This window comes from Panthera pardus, unplaced genomic scaffold (genome assembly GCF_024362965.1).
Source record: "Panthera pardus isolate Hobbes unplaced genomic scaffold, ASM2436296v1 HiC_scaffold_17, whole genome shotgun sequence".
Classification (NCBI taxonomy): Eukaryota; Metazoa; Chordata; class Mammalia; order Carnivora; family Felidae; genus Panthera; species Panthera pardus.
The window spans coordinates 128,882,223-128,898,521 of NW_026526732.1; the positions used below are offsets into that span (position 1 = coordinate 128,882,223).

Here is a 16,299-nt window from a genome sequence, read left to right on the forward strand (position 1 = left end):
AGAGAGAGAGTGGGAGAGAGGGGCAGAAGGAGAGAGAGAGAGAGTGGGAGAGAGGGGCAGAAGGAGAGAGAGAGAGTGGGAGAGAGGGGCAGAAGGAGAGAGAGAGAGAGTGGGAGAGAGGGGCAGAAGGAGAGAGAGAGAGTGGGAGAGGGGGCAGAAGGAGAGAGAGAGAGAGAGAGAGAGAGAGTGGGAGAGATGGGCAGAAGGAGAGAGAGAGAATCCCAAGCAGGCTCCATGCTCAGCACAGAGCCTGATGCGAGGCTCAATCCCACGGCCCTAGGATCATGACCAGAGCCAGAACCAAGAGTCAGATGCTCAACCAACTGGGGCCACCCAGGTGCCCCTAAACATCACTTTTTAATAGGAAAGCACATGAGTTATTTTGAAAGTGACTCTCAGTCTTCTGGGAGACAGATGACATTGTGGCTGTGGCAATTTCTGTGGCATGACAGAGAAAGTTCACAGATGGCTTGCATCACACTAAAAGAAGTCACATTTGGAAGCTGTCTCATGTAAAAGTAAATATACTGTGCTACAGCTTTATAGATAAGCCAAATGATGTTGCAGAACCTGCCCTTGGAATTTTATTATAAAGGTGTATGCTCTCTCCTCTTAGTGTCACATCAATGACAAACTAGTGACAGCCACAGCATTTGGCTGGCCACAAAAGAATCCACATAAAGTTCTTTGTGTTGAGGCCTAAGAGAATGTCCACACACAAGGGCACTGATTGTACCCTCACAACTGCCATGCCCAGATTTTCCAAATAATGGTCTTCTGCTTTCAAAATCTCATGTTAGCATCTAAGTGTTCTTCTTCAGACAAGTATAACTGAATCAGCAGGTAAAACGGGTGCAGGGAGGCAGGAGACAAATCTCAGATCCTGACTATGTTGTGTAAACAATGTGCTCTGCACAAGTTGCAAGTGGTAAGGTTCCAAGTGGGGTTGGAAACACTCCTGAAAGCTTCCATAGGAAGACCGGGGACATACACTGGTTTAGGAGAACCAAAGATTCAATATGAACAAGAAGATTCTAAATAAAATTTCCCAGGGCACCTGGATGGCTCAGTTGGTTAAACATCCAACTTTGGCTCAGGTCATGATCCCATGGTTCATGAGTTTGAGCCCCATCGGGCTCTGTGCTGACAGCTCAGAGCCTGGAGCCTGCTGTGGATTCTGTGTCTCCCTCTCTCTCTGCCCCTCCCCAGCTCGTGCTCTTTCTCTCAAAAATAAATAAACATTAAAAAATTTTAAATAAAATGTCCCTGTTTTTACAACACACCTAACAAAATTAATAAACCAGAATTTAATACAAACATTTTACTTTCCAATCCAAAAAGGAGCCACACTGCTTTGGGCTGACAGATTTCACAGGCTCAGGAGGAACAGGCTCAAGCTTTCATTAACTATTCAGTTATGAGACACCTGGGGCCACAAAATGAGGGTGGAAAAGACCACATATTTTTTGGTTCAGTTAAATAAAAGAGGTTTGGTTAAAAGAAAAAATTCAGCTTGAATTGTGAATGGTCATCCTTGAATTTGATATTCTAAATGTCCCCCATTATACACTCAGAGTTACAGCCTGTTTCATCTGATTCACTGTTCAACAGTAGCATTATCTGAAAACCAGGAAGACACTAAACACATATCCGCAAAAATGTGACCAACCTTGGCCATCACAGGAAATCTTCTGAAGAGGGTACATAGCAAGGAGCACGGGATATTCACTCACTCACTCAACATCTACTTAGTAAGCTCTTACCATGCGCCTGGCTTAGGGGAGGTGGACATTAAGAACCCAGCACTAGCTCTTGCCCTCAGGAAGTCTAGCACAGAAGAGGTGAATAAATTTTTACACAGCTAATATTGAAAGTAAAATGCCATCTTAATTACTGATACCTCCCTGCCTTCAACACTTCTGCAATATAAGGAAAATAGGGTATAGTAGAAAGCGTACTGTTGCCTTCCTGGGAGGCGCTTGACATGTGTGATTAGGAACGTAAGCTCCCCTGATGAATAATGGATCTAAGCCATGCTCACCAATGGTTGCCAAACACATTAGTTAAAAAAGCCAATGGGGGAACTTTATCACTAAGCTGACAGTGCTCAGTACAGTGAGCTCAGTACAGTCCAGTGCTCAGTACAAAGAGAGAGACTTACAGAAGTACAGATCACCACCCGTGAAGTAGTCTTGCCTCCCCACAAAACAGTCAAATTTAAATCTGATGAAGTCTCTATATCCAACTACTATAGGAAATACAGAGGCTAGAAGAACCTGTTAAATGACACCACAGGGATGCAACTGGCAAAGTTTTAGAATGTAGGAAACTGTATAGGGCAAACCACCTAACTTCTTCAGCAACAAAAATTACCAAGAAAAGAGGAAGAAACGAACCATAGACAAAAAGGGGCCTAAGAGATGTATCAACCAAATGCAAGCATGGGCCTTGTTTAGATATGAATTCAACAAACCACTGAAAGAAGAAAGTATGAAACAAACAGGGAAAACAGGAAAATTTGAACACTGACTATATATTTGATAATTAAATATTTTTTAAGGGAGTGATAAAAATACTGTGGTTACGGTTTTTGAAGAACGCTTTTTTGCTTTTTTGTTATAGGTACATACATGGGTGTTTATGGATGAAATGGGATTAGCTCCAAAAGAATAAGTGGAGAAATAAGTGTGTGAAAAGATGCTCCACATTTATTCGCCCTATTATTATCATCATTCAGCAATAAGAAGAAACAAAGTACTGACACATGCTACAACATGGATCAATCTTGAAAGCTTTATGCTAAGTGAAAGAAAACAGTCACTAGGGACCACACATTACATGATTCCATGTACATGAAATGCCCAGAATAGGGAAATCTACAGAAATAAGAAGCAGATCAGTGGTTGCTTAGGGCTGGGGTGGGGAGGGTTACAATACTGGGGGATGGGGGTTGATGGCTTTCTTTTTGGGGTTATAAAAATATTCTAAAATTGACAGATGCACAACTCTGTAGAATACACTAAAAGCCACGTAATTTTACACTTAAAAAAAAAAGAACTCATGTTGGGGAGGGAGTAGGTAAGGATACAGGTGATAACAGATCATGTGTTGTAAATTTTTTACATGTGTAGGCTCCATCATAGATCCTTTGGGTCAAATCCTGGCTCTGTCAGTTACTGGCTGTGTAACCTTGGGCAAGGCATTTAATGTCTTTGAATCTCAGCTTCCTGGTGGAAAATGGGGACAATATAGGGGATAACAAAGACTCTACATGAACCTAGGTATATATGGGCTAAATGAGGTTGATCCATTTGTTTTTATTTATTTATTTTTTAAGTTTTTTTTAATATATTTTTGAGAGGGCAAGCAAGGGCGGGGTGGGGGCAGAGAGACTGGGAGGGAATCCCAAGCAGGTGCCATGCCATCAGCGCAGAGCCGGACACGAGGCTCAATCCCAGGAACTGCGAGATAATGACCTGAGCCGAAATCCAGAGCCTGACCGCTTAACTGACTAGGCCACCCAGGCACCCTGAGGTTGATACATTTAAAGCATGTGGAATAGTGTTTGGCATGTATGAAATGCTCAGTAAACAGTTACGTATTATTATTCTCAATTGTTTTTGTTTTCTTATATCAGCTCCTTCAGGAGCATCCATTTCTTCAGTATCTCCCTCAGAAATCACAGTAATTATGAACAAGTAGTAGATGCTCAATAAAAGCTTCCTGACACTTCCTGATGTTTTGTTGGCTTTGTGTTTCTCAATTGTTAGGATTCTCCTTAATATGAGGTATTATCCTTCAAAGTTTCTGTATTCTGTGAGTGAGTGAGTGAGTGAGTGAGTGAGTTTTCTTTTTGGTTTCAGGCTACAGATGGGGATTTGGGAGGAGCAGTGAGATATAAGGAGACCAACTATAGCCGCAGTAATCAGCTTCATGCCAGAAGAAAGTCTGGCTGAGCCCCCAAAGGCCACAAGTGCTGGGACAAAAAAGAATAAAGCCCACAGATGATCCTTCTAGACCCCTTTCCTTCGGTGATGCCTTTGAATAAGACTGGCTCAACCCAGAGATGGCCGCATTTTGTTGCTAATGTTAATGGGACTGCCAGCTTTCCCTCTGGATTCAAACGCAGTCATCTGTGGTTCTCACTCTTATACCCCCACTTAGCATCTTAAATTAGCAAAGTGCTGTGGCTCCTTTTCAATAACAAAGGCTCTACATGAACCTAAATCAGTAAAACCATGATAAATATTTTATAAATGGCACTCCGAAAGCACAGCTTGAGTGTGTGTGCGCGTGTGTACACACACGCACACACACACACACACACACACACACACACAATGGGATTTATATGCTCACACACGCTTTCCACACAGAACTCCGGCATTCTCTCTCATTCAAGTTTGCTCCAAAACAGATTTTTTATTTTTATTTTGTTGTACTGTACATATCAACTGCACAAGGCAATCAGCCAAGGAGAGATTTAAACATATGGACTGAATTTCATGGCTTTGAAAAACATGGTAGAGCAAGACCGTGTTATGTATGCCCTTCTGCTCTGCGCTATGGACTGCCATTTGGCTGGGCAGGTGCTCCATGCTCGTGCCAGATTCCCCCTGGGGCCATAGGGTCAAAGTGCCTCTCCCACATCTGCAGTGGCCGGTCCAAACATGCAAAGGCTCCTGTGAAAGCTGACGTAGAGCTGTGATACTCAGCACTCTCGCCACTTGAAAACTGCTCGTCCCCCTGGGCCCACCAACGTGCAGCAAGACAATCAGAAATGTTGAATGGTACGGGCATTTGATATGCTATGGATGTGTAAGATCGTCACGTACTTTAGAAAATCAATGTGGTAATTCACTTTATCTTCCAAAGTGTTCATCTTTCCAGACCTCCATTCCATTTGTAAGGTGAGCAAGTATGTCCTACCAAAGAATGAACCTAAAATAAACTCGATGTTATTGTTATAATATCCAGAATTTACAAATTTTTAACGTTTGCTAAAATGAGTAGTGTTCTTCTAGTTTACTTGCATAACCTCTTTGGCTTCTTCTGGCTGGGTAACTGAAACAGAAATGTGTTGATGTGTTATGACCAAAACACTGCTACCTCTGGGAACACAGTGCATCCTCGCCTACAGGTACACAACTCGCCACCTTCTTGTCAATGTTGTCCATTCCCAGGGAAAGGTAAAGAGAATAAGTGGAAACAAACAAACAAATAAGTCCCAACCCAGCAGTGCCACCATAGTGTCACACTGCCATGACCCCAAAGGTCCTGTGGTCACGCACTGGAGGTCAGCCTAAGCTAGGAAGCAGGTCATACATTGTCCCTTGACTTTCTCTTCCTTTCAGAAAGCTTATTGGAATGGACACTTCATATTGGTGACAGTGACAGTTCTAGAGCTATACCTCCTGCATGCTCCATTTTAGGGAGAGGTATTGGAATGGTACAGGCATGTGTTGTCTGCAGCGTGAGCTTTGGGACCAAGCACGACTAGTCACAGCTTCCTTAGTGCACGCCGGACACGTGCGTGTGGAGCAGCCATTTGGCAGAAGGAGCAGCCATTTGGCAACATTGGTGAAGGAGCTCTCCCCAGCCTCGCCAACTGGCTCAGGAGTACAGAGCAGGGAGGGGACAGGTGGCAGGGGGCTGGAGGGAGAGGCAGGCACTGCAGTGGGAAGACTATGGCCTTCATAGGCAGGTATCCCTTAGTTTGAACCATGGCTCTGCTACTTTCTAGAGGTGTGACTGGAACAGTGAATTCCATGGCTTTTTTTGAGCACTTCCTTCTTTTTCTGGCACTACAGGATACTTCAGGCTCATCTTATGTATTTCCTGCCGCAGTCCTAGAATCTGTCATCTCTCCAAGGAGCCTGTAAGCTTGCTTTCAAGCTTTGTTGGTCAGGACCAGGGCAGCCTTTAGTCTAGGGATCCTTTTCCCCCAACACTGAGGGATTACCCTTCTGACTACCATCACCATGGTTTTCCTACTCTGGCTGGTGGGAACACAAACCATTCCCTGCCCTGTAGGACCTCAGAGATTGTTCTGTCTGTTCCTTTCCTGTGGTTCTTTCCTCAGTTGCTGGTAGCTTCCTCACACCAAGTGCTGAGCAGTACCTGCTGAGGACCAAAGGGAAAGCCTCTGCAGACCCCCAAAGCTCACCTCTGGGAAGCTCAGCTCCCTCTTGGACTCTACCTAGAGAATTCCAGCTGCCTTGGCCTCTGATTCCCTAACTCTGTCTCTTGAGAGTAGAGACTCCTGGGCTCTGTCTGGGTCCTCTTACCTGTGTTGTGGCCTCGGACCCCCCTCCAGCAGCAAGCTGGGAGGACTGTAGGGCCTACCCTGGTGTTTCCACTCAGGGACCCCGTACTACCTTGGGTCCAATGTCTGCAAACCACTGTTTTGTATATTATGTCTAGATTTTTAGTCTTCTGAGTTGGGAAGGTAAATTCACTCTCTGTTACCCTATCTTGGCCTGAGCCGAAGTTCTGAAGTTCACTATATATAAAGGGTCCCATTTAGAACCATTTGTGATTGACTTTCCTGGGATACTCAATAGTGTTATCACAGTGATGTGCAGTGAGTCACCTCCTTGACAAGTGAGGAACACAGCTTGGGCCACATGGCATCATATGAGCAGGGCGAACCTGTCTACATCACATATGAGGGTGCTGGAGGTGTCAAACCTAACTAGTATGAAGCTGGGAGGCTGAGAAATCCAAAATGCCTTCCTGCACAGCTACAGGATGATCAGACAGCTGCTGGGGAGAGGGCTGCCTCACCAGGCACACCTCAGGAGCCAAGGGCCTATGTCAGCCAGCGATGACCAAGGATTTTAAATGAAAACAGCCCACCTGAGTGATGTGCACATGTCAAAGCAGCTTTAACAGCCCACAGGAGAACAGTTGATTTCATACGATTTTCCCTTCATCCTAGGCAAGCTGAGAAGTGCTGGTTAATATGAGCACTCACCAATAGCTGAGAAACTCACTCAGCTAACAAGGGAAGATGGTGGAAAATCATGGCTGAAAATGCCCCCCTGGGGCTCTACTCGGAGTCTTCCCTACATCTCAACTATATCAGAGGGAGTGACACATTGCACGTGTGTACACACACACACACACACACACACACACACACAGTATACATCCTTATGGAACATAAATAGGAAACCATCATTTTCTTCTGGGTCTCAATTCCATTGCCTTCAGGCCTTAGCAGCCTTATTCCCAAAACTGTGACACAGGTGTTAACGACTTGCAAACAAATTTTTAAAATTTAGGAGACTTCCACCAAAGGAAAGGATATGTTTCAGATGTAAGTGTGTCATTCACTGTCAATCAGAAATACTGCAAAGGGAATTTTCTTTTCATGGTGCACATCGGCCTCCCCCAAATGGTAGATCTACCTGTAACTTGCAACCCAGAACCACCGACTCCTCTCTACGCCAGTTAATGCGACCACATTTTCTGTCCTCCTTCAACCAGGGGTGGGGAAGTAGCACCTAGAGTAGAAAAGTTGCCAAGGAGCAGCACCCAGAGTTCACTTTCGGCAACTGTTTGTTGCAGAACTTTTGCATTCAGTGGGCGCACCATGATCTCTGCTAAGTTACACTGAAGTACTTCAAATGGTGGCTCCTTGTTTCACCCTATTCCCTTCAGGATAACTGCCTGGGGTCCTGCCTGTGAATTCCTGTGTCCTGGCAGACCAAGGGACAAGCTGAAGCTAACTGACTATGTAGGAATCTACTGAGAAATGACCGAGGCTGGCTAGCAGAGCTCCTCTGATCTCAAATACAGATAGAGTGAAATTAGGCCAAAAAAAAAAAAAAAAAGCCAAAGAAGGACAGAATCAATCTGAATATAGATATATAGATTTAGGCTTGAACCATAAGGAAATTCCATATTCCTGGGCCAATCTAAGGAATGGAAGTTTCTAACAAAAACACGGGTGGTATTTTCCACAATGACTGCTTGTTAGTTAGAAGACCATGTACAAAACCTTTCTGCCCGGGCATTCTGCCACCACACCAGACTGTTCACTGCTCTGCAAACACACCGTAAACTTCCAGGCTTGTGAGTTTTCATTCTACCCACAACATCGTCTCCATGTGCTCCACGTGGTGAATTCTTGCACATTCTTTAAGGTTTAACTCAAATGTCACCTTCCTTGTTAGGCACATATCCTGACAATATCCTGACAATAAGGAATTAATAACCAATGCATTCCGTCTCTGTGCTGCACAGTGCTTAATGCATCCCTTAATTAGAGCAGGTATCCTCTGCACCGCGATTACCCAAAAAATGTTTGCCTTCTGCTTTGGAATGTGGGGCACTTGAGGGCAGGGACTGAGCCTTGTTCATCTCTGGGGCCCCCTGAGCCTAAAAAAGTGCCTGGGACATGGCGGAGCCTGTGTGAGATGTGCACTGGGAGGCTGGGTGCACGAAAGCAGGGAAATGAGCTCCTGTAAAGGAAAAGTACAGTGCTTCAGGATCTTCATGGTGGATTTACACATGCGCTCTCATTTGCCCTTTTCTACCTCGGGAAGTGGGGGAGGTGCTCCTCACCATCTACTCTTAAGGAAGACATTTGTGTTTCAAAAGGTTTCATGAGCAGGAAATGCCTGGATTAGACCTAAAAAGACTGAGGTTCTAGTCTTGACTATCCTGCAGAATGTTCTGTGTGACTTTGAGCACGTCTGTGCGCCTGGGCTGGAGGAGATGATCTCAATGGTCTGTAATCTGACCATAAGCAGCTAAGCCTCCTGTAAGGTCATACATGTGGAGGAGGTGAAACCAGTACTGGCATCAAGGTTTTCTGATTCTTAATGTGTTGTCAGAGGTCCTGGCGCTGTTTTAGAGCGAACTTCTGACTTCGCTTCACTCTCAGATGCTGAATTTGTTTTTCAAATCCATGTACTATTGGAATAATGGCTGTTCCCCAACTGTTAATGAGAAGCTGCTTTTAGGAGTGAAACCCATGTTGCCAGCACTGCGTGGGGTCAGCCCACGCTGCTAGCCGCAGACAGGTCCACGGGAGACCACGCGGACACATTAGTTTCTTTCAGCAAATATGGCAACAGGGCGATGATATCAAGCACGTCCCTAATAAAAGAAAGCGGGAAAGGACACACAAAGGAATAAAAGTGAATAAGAACAAGCACTTACAAGGTCCTGGGCTAATTGTGCCTTTGTTAAAGCAGAACATTTTGGTTCGTCAAGGCACTTTGGAGAAAGCAAGGCTGTATCTGCTGAGTCCTTATTACAGGCTTCCTGACTGCAGTGATGGAAACAATGGGAGCTTCATAAATGGATGGAAAGACTGCCATTTCCCCCACTGCCTCAAAGTCTCACAAAAGCTCTAACTGCTTTTCCGATCATCTCGTCCAGCAACATCTGGCAAATCTCAAGGCTGAAGAAGTAGTAAGAGAATGAATAGTGGAAGAGTGATGGCGAGAGTATGCTGAATGCAGTTCTCAGTCGTAAACAATAAGGAACCACACAGGGAAGGTAAAAGGTGGCCAGTATTAGCAAATGGCTTCCTTACTACAAAAGCATAGTAGCCAAAGCTCTCATTCAAAGGCAAGTTAAATATGGTCTTCCTTGTTGGAAACCCAACAGTTGACAGAGCTCTGGGTTTAAAAGAGCTGCCTCACTGGCTACTCTCAGGGCTCATTCATGGCAGGTAAGCAGCACAGGCTGTCAGCCACGCCCAGTGACCTGCAAGGCTCTTGGAAGTGAGCATCACTATGGTGGAATGGGGGGAGGGTATCTGAACTAATGGGGGCAGCACTGGCCACATTTAATTCAAGAGCTATTGCCCTTGAATTAAGGGATATGCAAGGGATGTGACAGTGACCCAGACACAGCCTCTGCCCTTGGAAAGCTTGCCATCTAATGGAGGGAGGAAGATAATCCTGTCACTGTTGCATAGGGAAGGCTAAGATAATGATCATCAACAAGGAATCAATTGCAAAATGTGATTGAGGTTCAGAGGAGGGAGAGAGCACAAGAGACTGGGAAATAAGCATTCACGATGGTTAGTGAAAGGCAAGAAAGAGCTCAACAGGCAGAGAGGGGTTGATGCAGAATGACAGTCATGAGCAACAGGTGAGGTGCTCGCCCGTGTTTAAGCAGGAACAATCCCAGGGATGGAGCAGAGGCTACATAAGTGGGAAAACAAAAGGAAATAACACTGAGAATATGACGGTGCTATGCTTTGAATGTCTGTATCATATGTTGTACTATCAACCCCAATGTGACGGTATCTGGAGATGGGGCCTTTGGGAGGTTAGATTAGGGTTACATGAGGTCATGAGGGTGGAGCTGCCATGATGAGATTAGTGCCCCTATAAGGAAATAAGGGGATGAGACTCTCTCTCTCTCTGCCATGTGAGGAAGCCAGGAACAGAGCCCTCACCAGAACACAACCATACTGGCATTCTGATTTGGACTTTGAGTTTCCAGAACCGTGAGAAATAAAAGTCTGTTGTTTCAGCCTTGAGTCTATGGTATTCTTATAGCAACACAAGCTGACTAAGCTAGGTGGGCTCGAAAGGGCCCTAGGCATTAGAATAAGCCACTTGGGTTTTGGTAGAGACACTGGAGAACCACCATGCATTTCTTAGCAGGGAGGTTTCCAGGTCTGTCTTCTAGGAAGATTAGTTGGACAGCGATGTTTAGGATGAATTAGGAAGGTCAGGATACAGGCAAAGGGAAGCAAGTTGGAGGCTGCCGAAGTAGTAGCTGTAACAGAAGGTAACAAGAACGTGAGTGCCCTGAGCTGACAATCCAGGTGGAAGGAGGAAAAGGCAGGGATGAAACTGAGCAGAGAAAGGAAGGCAGATGGGAGGAGGCGGGGGCAGGGGGGGGGGGGTAGGTGAGGATGAGGTCCCAGGCCCAGGTGACGCAGAGAAGGCTGAAGCCATTTAGAAGGGTAAGAGGTCAGAAGGCCAAAATGAGCCCCATTTATGTATGTTCAACCCACGGTGCAGACAGCTGGAGATGTGGGGCTGAGGCTCTGCAGACAAGCCTGCTGTGGAAGCAGAGTGAGGAGCTGTCGGAAGAGGGTCGCTACTGATGCTGGAGGAGTGGGTAAGCAGGAGGGAGAGAAGCCTCACATCAGGGGATGGCAGAAGAGGAATCAGAAACTGGAGAGCCAGCCAAAGCAGCAGGGGTGCTGTGTGAGTCTGGCCAGCACACCCAGAAGGCAGCAGAGGAACTTATGAAAGAGGGGTTCCCGGGGTGCCCGGGTGGCTCAGTTGGTTAAGCGTCTGACTCTTGGTTTAGGCTCAGGTCATGATCTTGCGGTTTCATGAGTTCAAGCCCTGTGTCGGGCTCTGTGCCAACAGTGCAGAACCTGCTTGGGATTCTCTCTCCCTGTCTCTCTGTCCTTCCCTCACTTGCGCAGTCTCTCTCAAAACAAACAAACAAACAAACAAACAAACAAAAAAAGAGGGGTTCCCTAAACATACTTCCCTGTTCTTATCCCAAGTGATGCCTTTGGCCTAGATGGGGAGAGATTACATAAAAACCAAGGGAAGCCACAAGGAGAGTAGCAGAGGGAGGGAGATTCCCCAGTTTTTAAAGACTAAGACCCTTGGCACTTCCATTTTCACAGGACTGAAACAACTCCTGCTCTTCCTACCTGCCAGGCCCAGCTACATCAACCCTTAACTTCTCTGGTGGACCAAGGTTTCCTGGCATCCAAGGGCCACTTTAAGGGCATTTATCACATAGATGGGCAGGATTATTTGGTTATTTTTTTCAAAGGTTGAAGAAACGCTGGCTAACAAAACTGAAACTATTTTTAAAGTAAATATTATTTTTGGCTGCTGTCAGCACGAACCCTCTCAGCAAGGTACCTGCTTAGTGCAGGGATGGTGAGACCGTGCCACAGCCCCCTCTCTGGTGTCTGTGTTCACGAGCGGGAATTCACAGCCACAAACCCTGGGGTCCCTGCCACAGTGCATGCCATGGCTCTGCCATGCTGCTCACTAAGCCCCTCCGTTCCCTCGATGTATGCTGGGGACAGCAAGCTGACACATGGGGAGCATTATAGGAAGTGATGCTCTGAGAAATTATCTGCCACAGAGTCTCAGAAATGTTAACTATAACCATTACCCTGATTGTGTAATAGTACTCTTTATTTCTACCAGAATAAAAATCCTGGAGACCAATTACTGTGGCTTGGCCCAAGGGCAAGTGTTTGGAAGCTTTGTTAGCGGCAGGCATGGGGATCAATCCACAGGTCACTGTGAATTTCCTCATTGGAAACTATCTCCGAATCAGTCAGATCTTAAATCCATGAGCAGAAAACAGTCAGGAACTAGAAGGTTAAATGTGTCTGATTCAGGAGGAAGAAGACAGTGGGCCAATTCCTAATCTATCCTTTGATTGCTTTTCTTTCTACAAAGTACTTCCTATAGTAGCATTTGGATGTAGTTAGCAACTCTGGCCTTCAGTGCTTCCAGATTTCCTTTTCCCATGACTACAGAGAAAGAAACACAGGGAAAGATGTAAACTTTTAGATAAGAAGCCATTTGCACTGCAGTTCCTTTCTGATTTTGTTTTTGTTTTTAATGAATTCTATTATCCTACCTTCAGAGTTAAAAAGTGTAATATTTCAGTGACAGGTTCAGGCTATTCAAAATGCTGAATATGTCTCCATGATTTTGTTAAGTGTTTGAAATCACAGAAAGGCTTTCTGCCAGCATGCTCCCTGTCACCAGGAAATCCTTCTACCTGAACTCTTACTTCAAAACTCATGAAGCTAATGAATCAAATTCCATTTCTACGAAGTGCAAAAGCAGAAGAAACTCCCCTACAGTGACTGAAGTTAGAGTGGCTGTCTCGGAGGAGAGGGGTGAGTAGTGGGAAGGGACAGGAGGGAACTTTCTAGGGTGATGGAAATGTCCTATGTTTTATTTTCGATGGTGGATACATGGTATATACAACTGCCAAAACTCAAAGATGTGAACAATTAAGATTAGTTCATTTTGTAGGATATAAATTATATCTCAATAAAAATTTTGACATAAGTGAAAAATTCTTTGCAAGCACCCTTTTCTTTAAAAACTGGCCTCAGGATAGAGCAGGGAAGTACAGTACCCACGGTCTCTCTCCCACTGTCATACTTTCTTGGGGCGGGGGGGCTTGTGTGCACACAGGACACAAGAAGCATGTGGTCAATGCTCTGCCAGGGCTTGCCAGCGTGTCGCCCCGGCATTTGGGTGCAGTTTCTTTCTTGGATAGAAGCCCCTTCCTTCTGGTCAGGTCGTGGTGGATCAGTAATGAAAGTAAGTACTCTTTCCAATCTATAGCATGCCTGGAATAATCATTAAATAATGGACATCACTTCATGGCTTGAGTTTGAGGGGACAGATACAAGAGAAAGCTACCCAGTATTTCATCCACCTGCCCCATCCCCACCATCCTCCTCTTCACCCTGGACCCCGCCCCTGTGTGGGGAGGAACATCAGTGGCCCCAGCAGGAAGCTGACACACTCATGGAGCAGAACTGCCCTTCACAGTATACACAACCAAGAGAGTGTGGTGCCTGCACTGTCACTCAGCAGAGGACTTTGTGTCAGCAGCTCACTCTGCTTTTCCTCTGAGCATGTTAAGCTGAAATATATGGATCTTCAAATACTTAACGTTGCAGACTTAAAAAAAGTGATAATTTCACGTTTTGAAAATTTCAGAGTTTTGACACATTTGCTATGTTTACTATATGGTTTATTTGACCAGATTGTAACTTGCACAAACTTTTACAACTCTTGAGTGAAACTGCTACAATTCTGGTCACTTCTTCATCATTTAAAAAAAAAAATGTTTGAATGTTTATTTATTTTTGAGAGGGAAAGAGAGAGAGGGAGAGGGAGAGGGAGAGGGAGAGGGAGAGAGAGGGAGAGAGAGGGAGAGAGAGGGAGAGAGAGGGAGAGAGAGGGAGAGAGAGGGAGAGAGAGAGGGAGAGAGAGGGAGAGAGAGAGAGGGAGAGAGAGAGAGAAAGAGAGGGAGAGAGAGAGAGAGAGAGAGAGAGAGAGAGAGAGAGAGAGAGAGAGATAAGCAGGGGAGGGGCAGAGAGAGAGGGAGACACAGAATCCAAAGCAGGCTCCAGGCTCTGAGCTGAGCTGTCAGCACAGAGCTCGACACGGGGCTTGAACTCACAGACTGCGAGATCATGACCTCAGCTGAAGTCAGAGCTCAACTGACTGAGCCCCCTAGGCGCCCCCACGTCTTCATCTCTAATGACATTTACCACTTGTGTGCCAATAGCATCAATATTTTCATTTGTTCGGAAAAACGCAAGAAGCTTATAGAGATCACTATGCCTGCCTCATGTTAATAACATTGATAAAAATCGCAATAACAATAACAGACAGCACATAAGTGTGTACATAAGCATTCCATATATATTAACTCGTTTATTCGTTACAACAACTCTGAGGTAAGTTCCATTATCATCTGCATTTAAAGAGAAGGAAACTATTTACCAGGATTCCATGATAATTACCAAAGCTGGGGCTGAATTGCTCCCAGTGCAAATAAGTTCAAAATTTTAGATATTCATTATCATACTTCCTATTTGTATGTTTCTTTTTTTGGCAGCTTTTGGGAAATCATCCGACTTGCAGACTGACCATCCATGCTCACATTATAAACCTGTGGACTATTACCATTTGCATGTTGATTTGATTTCTAGGATTCATATTATCCTCCCCCCCCCTTTTTTTGTACTTCAATGAGTCATTCTGAACCCAAGATCCAACCACTAAAGAAAAGGGCAAATTTAGTATATGTAAATATTAACTTGTAAATGAGACAAAAATACATTTGTAGATAGTTGAGAAGTAAATAAGACAGTCCTTGGAGTGTATGTTAAATATTTAATACCCTTTATCACCATGATGTATTAAGAAAAAAAAATCTGACCAGTGTTAAAATTAAGAAAAACTAAACCCTCTAATCATCCCTATCAGTCATAGAAAGGAGAGCCCAGCACCATGTTTCTAACTGAAGGGAGGTGACACAGGATTTCCCAGGGAAGGCTGCGGGTGGAGGGGAGGGAGGCGGCTGGGTCTGAGGCAGAATAAGGGGCACAGACAATGAAAGTGCAGCAGGTTTGGAGGGTCCTGAGAGAAAGGGAAGCCAGTGGTCCATGTCAGGATAGCACCTCCCAGGGGGTGGCAGGACCCCTGGGAGAGCTCAGGGATGCAGTGTGGACTCAACAGCAAAAGCTGAAGTTTCTGGAGTCCTGGGAAAGATCCTCATGCCCAGCTCTGCACAGAAGCAGAGAAGGACCTGTCTGCCTTCAAGAGATCCAGGCTTGGACACAGAACACATCACAGCTATGACCCGTGTGCTGTGGCTGCAGAGTGCTCCTTCCCAAATTTGCAAGGCCTTCAGGTGATATGGTGTATGTGTGTGGAAGAGGCAGGCGTGGTGGTGGGGTGGGGTAGAGGTAGGAGTAGGAGACTGATAAAATCATATTTTGACAAATAAAGGAAGGTGTCATGTCTCATATCCAGAGCTGTGGGATAAAACATATACCTGCTATAGACTCATTAGTAAGAATACAATGGGAACCTGCAAAAATCTCAATTATCTTATATTTTACATTTCCTCTAAAATTGTCAACTGCCAACAGACCCACTAGTATGCCTGCCAGAGACCCCCAGGGATCCACGAAACTTATTTTACAAAGCAGTGTACTTGATCTTGAGCACCAGAGAGTGGGGACCTTTTAGCACCTAGCAGACAGGAAGCACACGACAAAAATGTGTTGAGCTGAACTGATGTTATTTGATTAGAGTTAAATCTATGCCTTTAGAATCATAACCCACGATGAAAACCTGCCACTGCAGGGGCCTACCGGAGGTTCATCATTCTTTGGAACCACGACATACAAGCCACAAGACCTGACAGCTAAATGGTTTGTTTTTAACCATTGTCTGAATCTTATTAAATGGGAATTTAAAGGAAAATAATATGTCCCTATGTAATTTCCTTCCCTTCTTCCCTTCCCTCCTTTAAATTTTGCCTGTGGAAGTTTTCAAGCCTGAGAAGACCTCATTTTGTTTTGAAGCAGAAGGATGTCAAAAATCTTGAAAAACCAATATCCGTTAAACCAGACCAACAGGTATGAAAGTTCTGCCAAAGTCCCGCTCTGTAAAATTCTCTGGTGTTCCCAAGGGGCAACTGTGGGGACAGTGACAACCAGAGGGTACACAAGAAAGGAGCCCAGCCGGGCCTTCCTGAACCACCAGTCCCTTTCAGGACTCACCATGGGAGCCA

The 16,299-nt window shown here is 45.2% G+C and overlaps 1 protein-coding gene across 16 annotated transcripts in view; it reads right to left on the bottom strand.

The window, feature by feature from the left end:
• Positions 1-16,299, bottom strand: part of FARS2 (phenylalanyl-tRNA synthetase 2, mitochondrial) — a 619,002-nt gene that overhangs the window by 137,824 nt on the left and 464,879 nt on the right. The window contains exon 7 of one of the 16 annotated variants that reach the window (XM_053904931.1): positions 4,397-4,925. The exons of the other annotated variants lie outside the window; for them this stretch is intronic. Within the exon in view, the coding sequence (XP_053760906.1) occupies positions 4,775-4,925 (151 nt within the window). The 3' untranslated portion in view covers positions 4,397-4,774. Of the gene's footprint in view, positions 1-4,396; positions 4,926-16,299 lie in introns of those variants that run through there. 16 annotated transcript variants of the gene reach the window in all.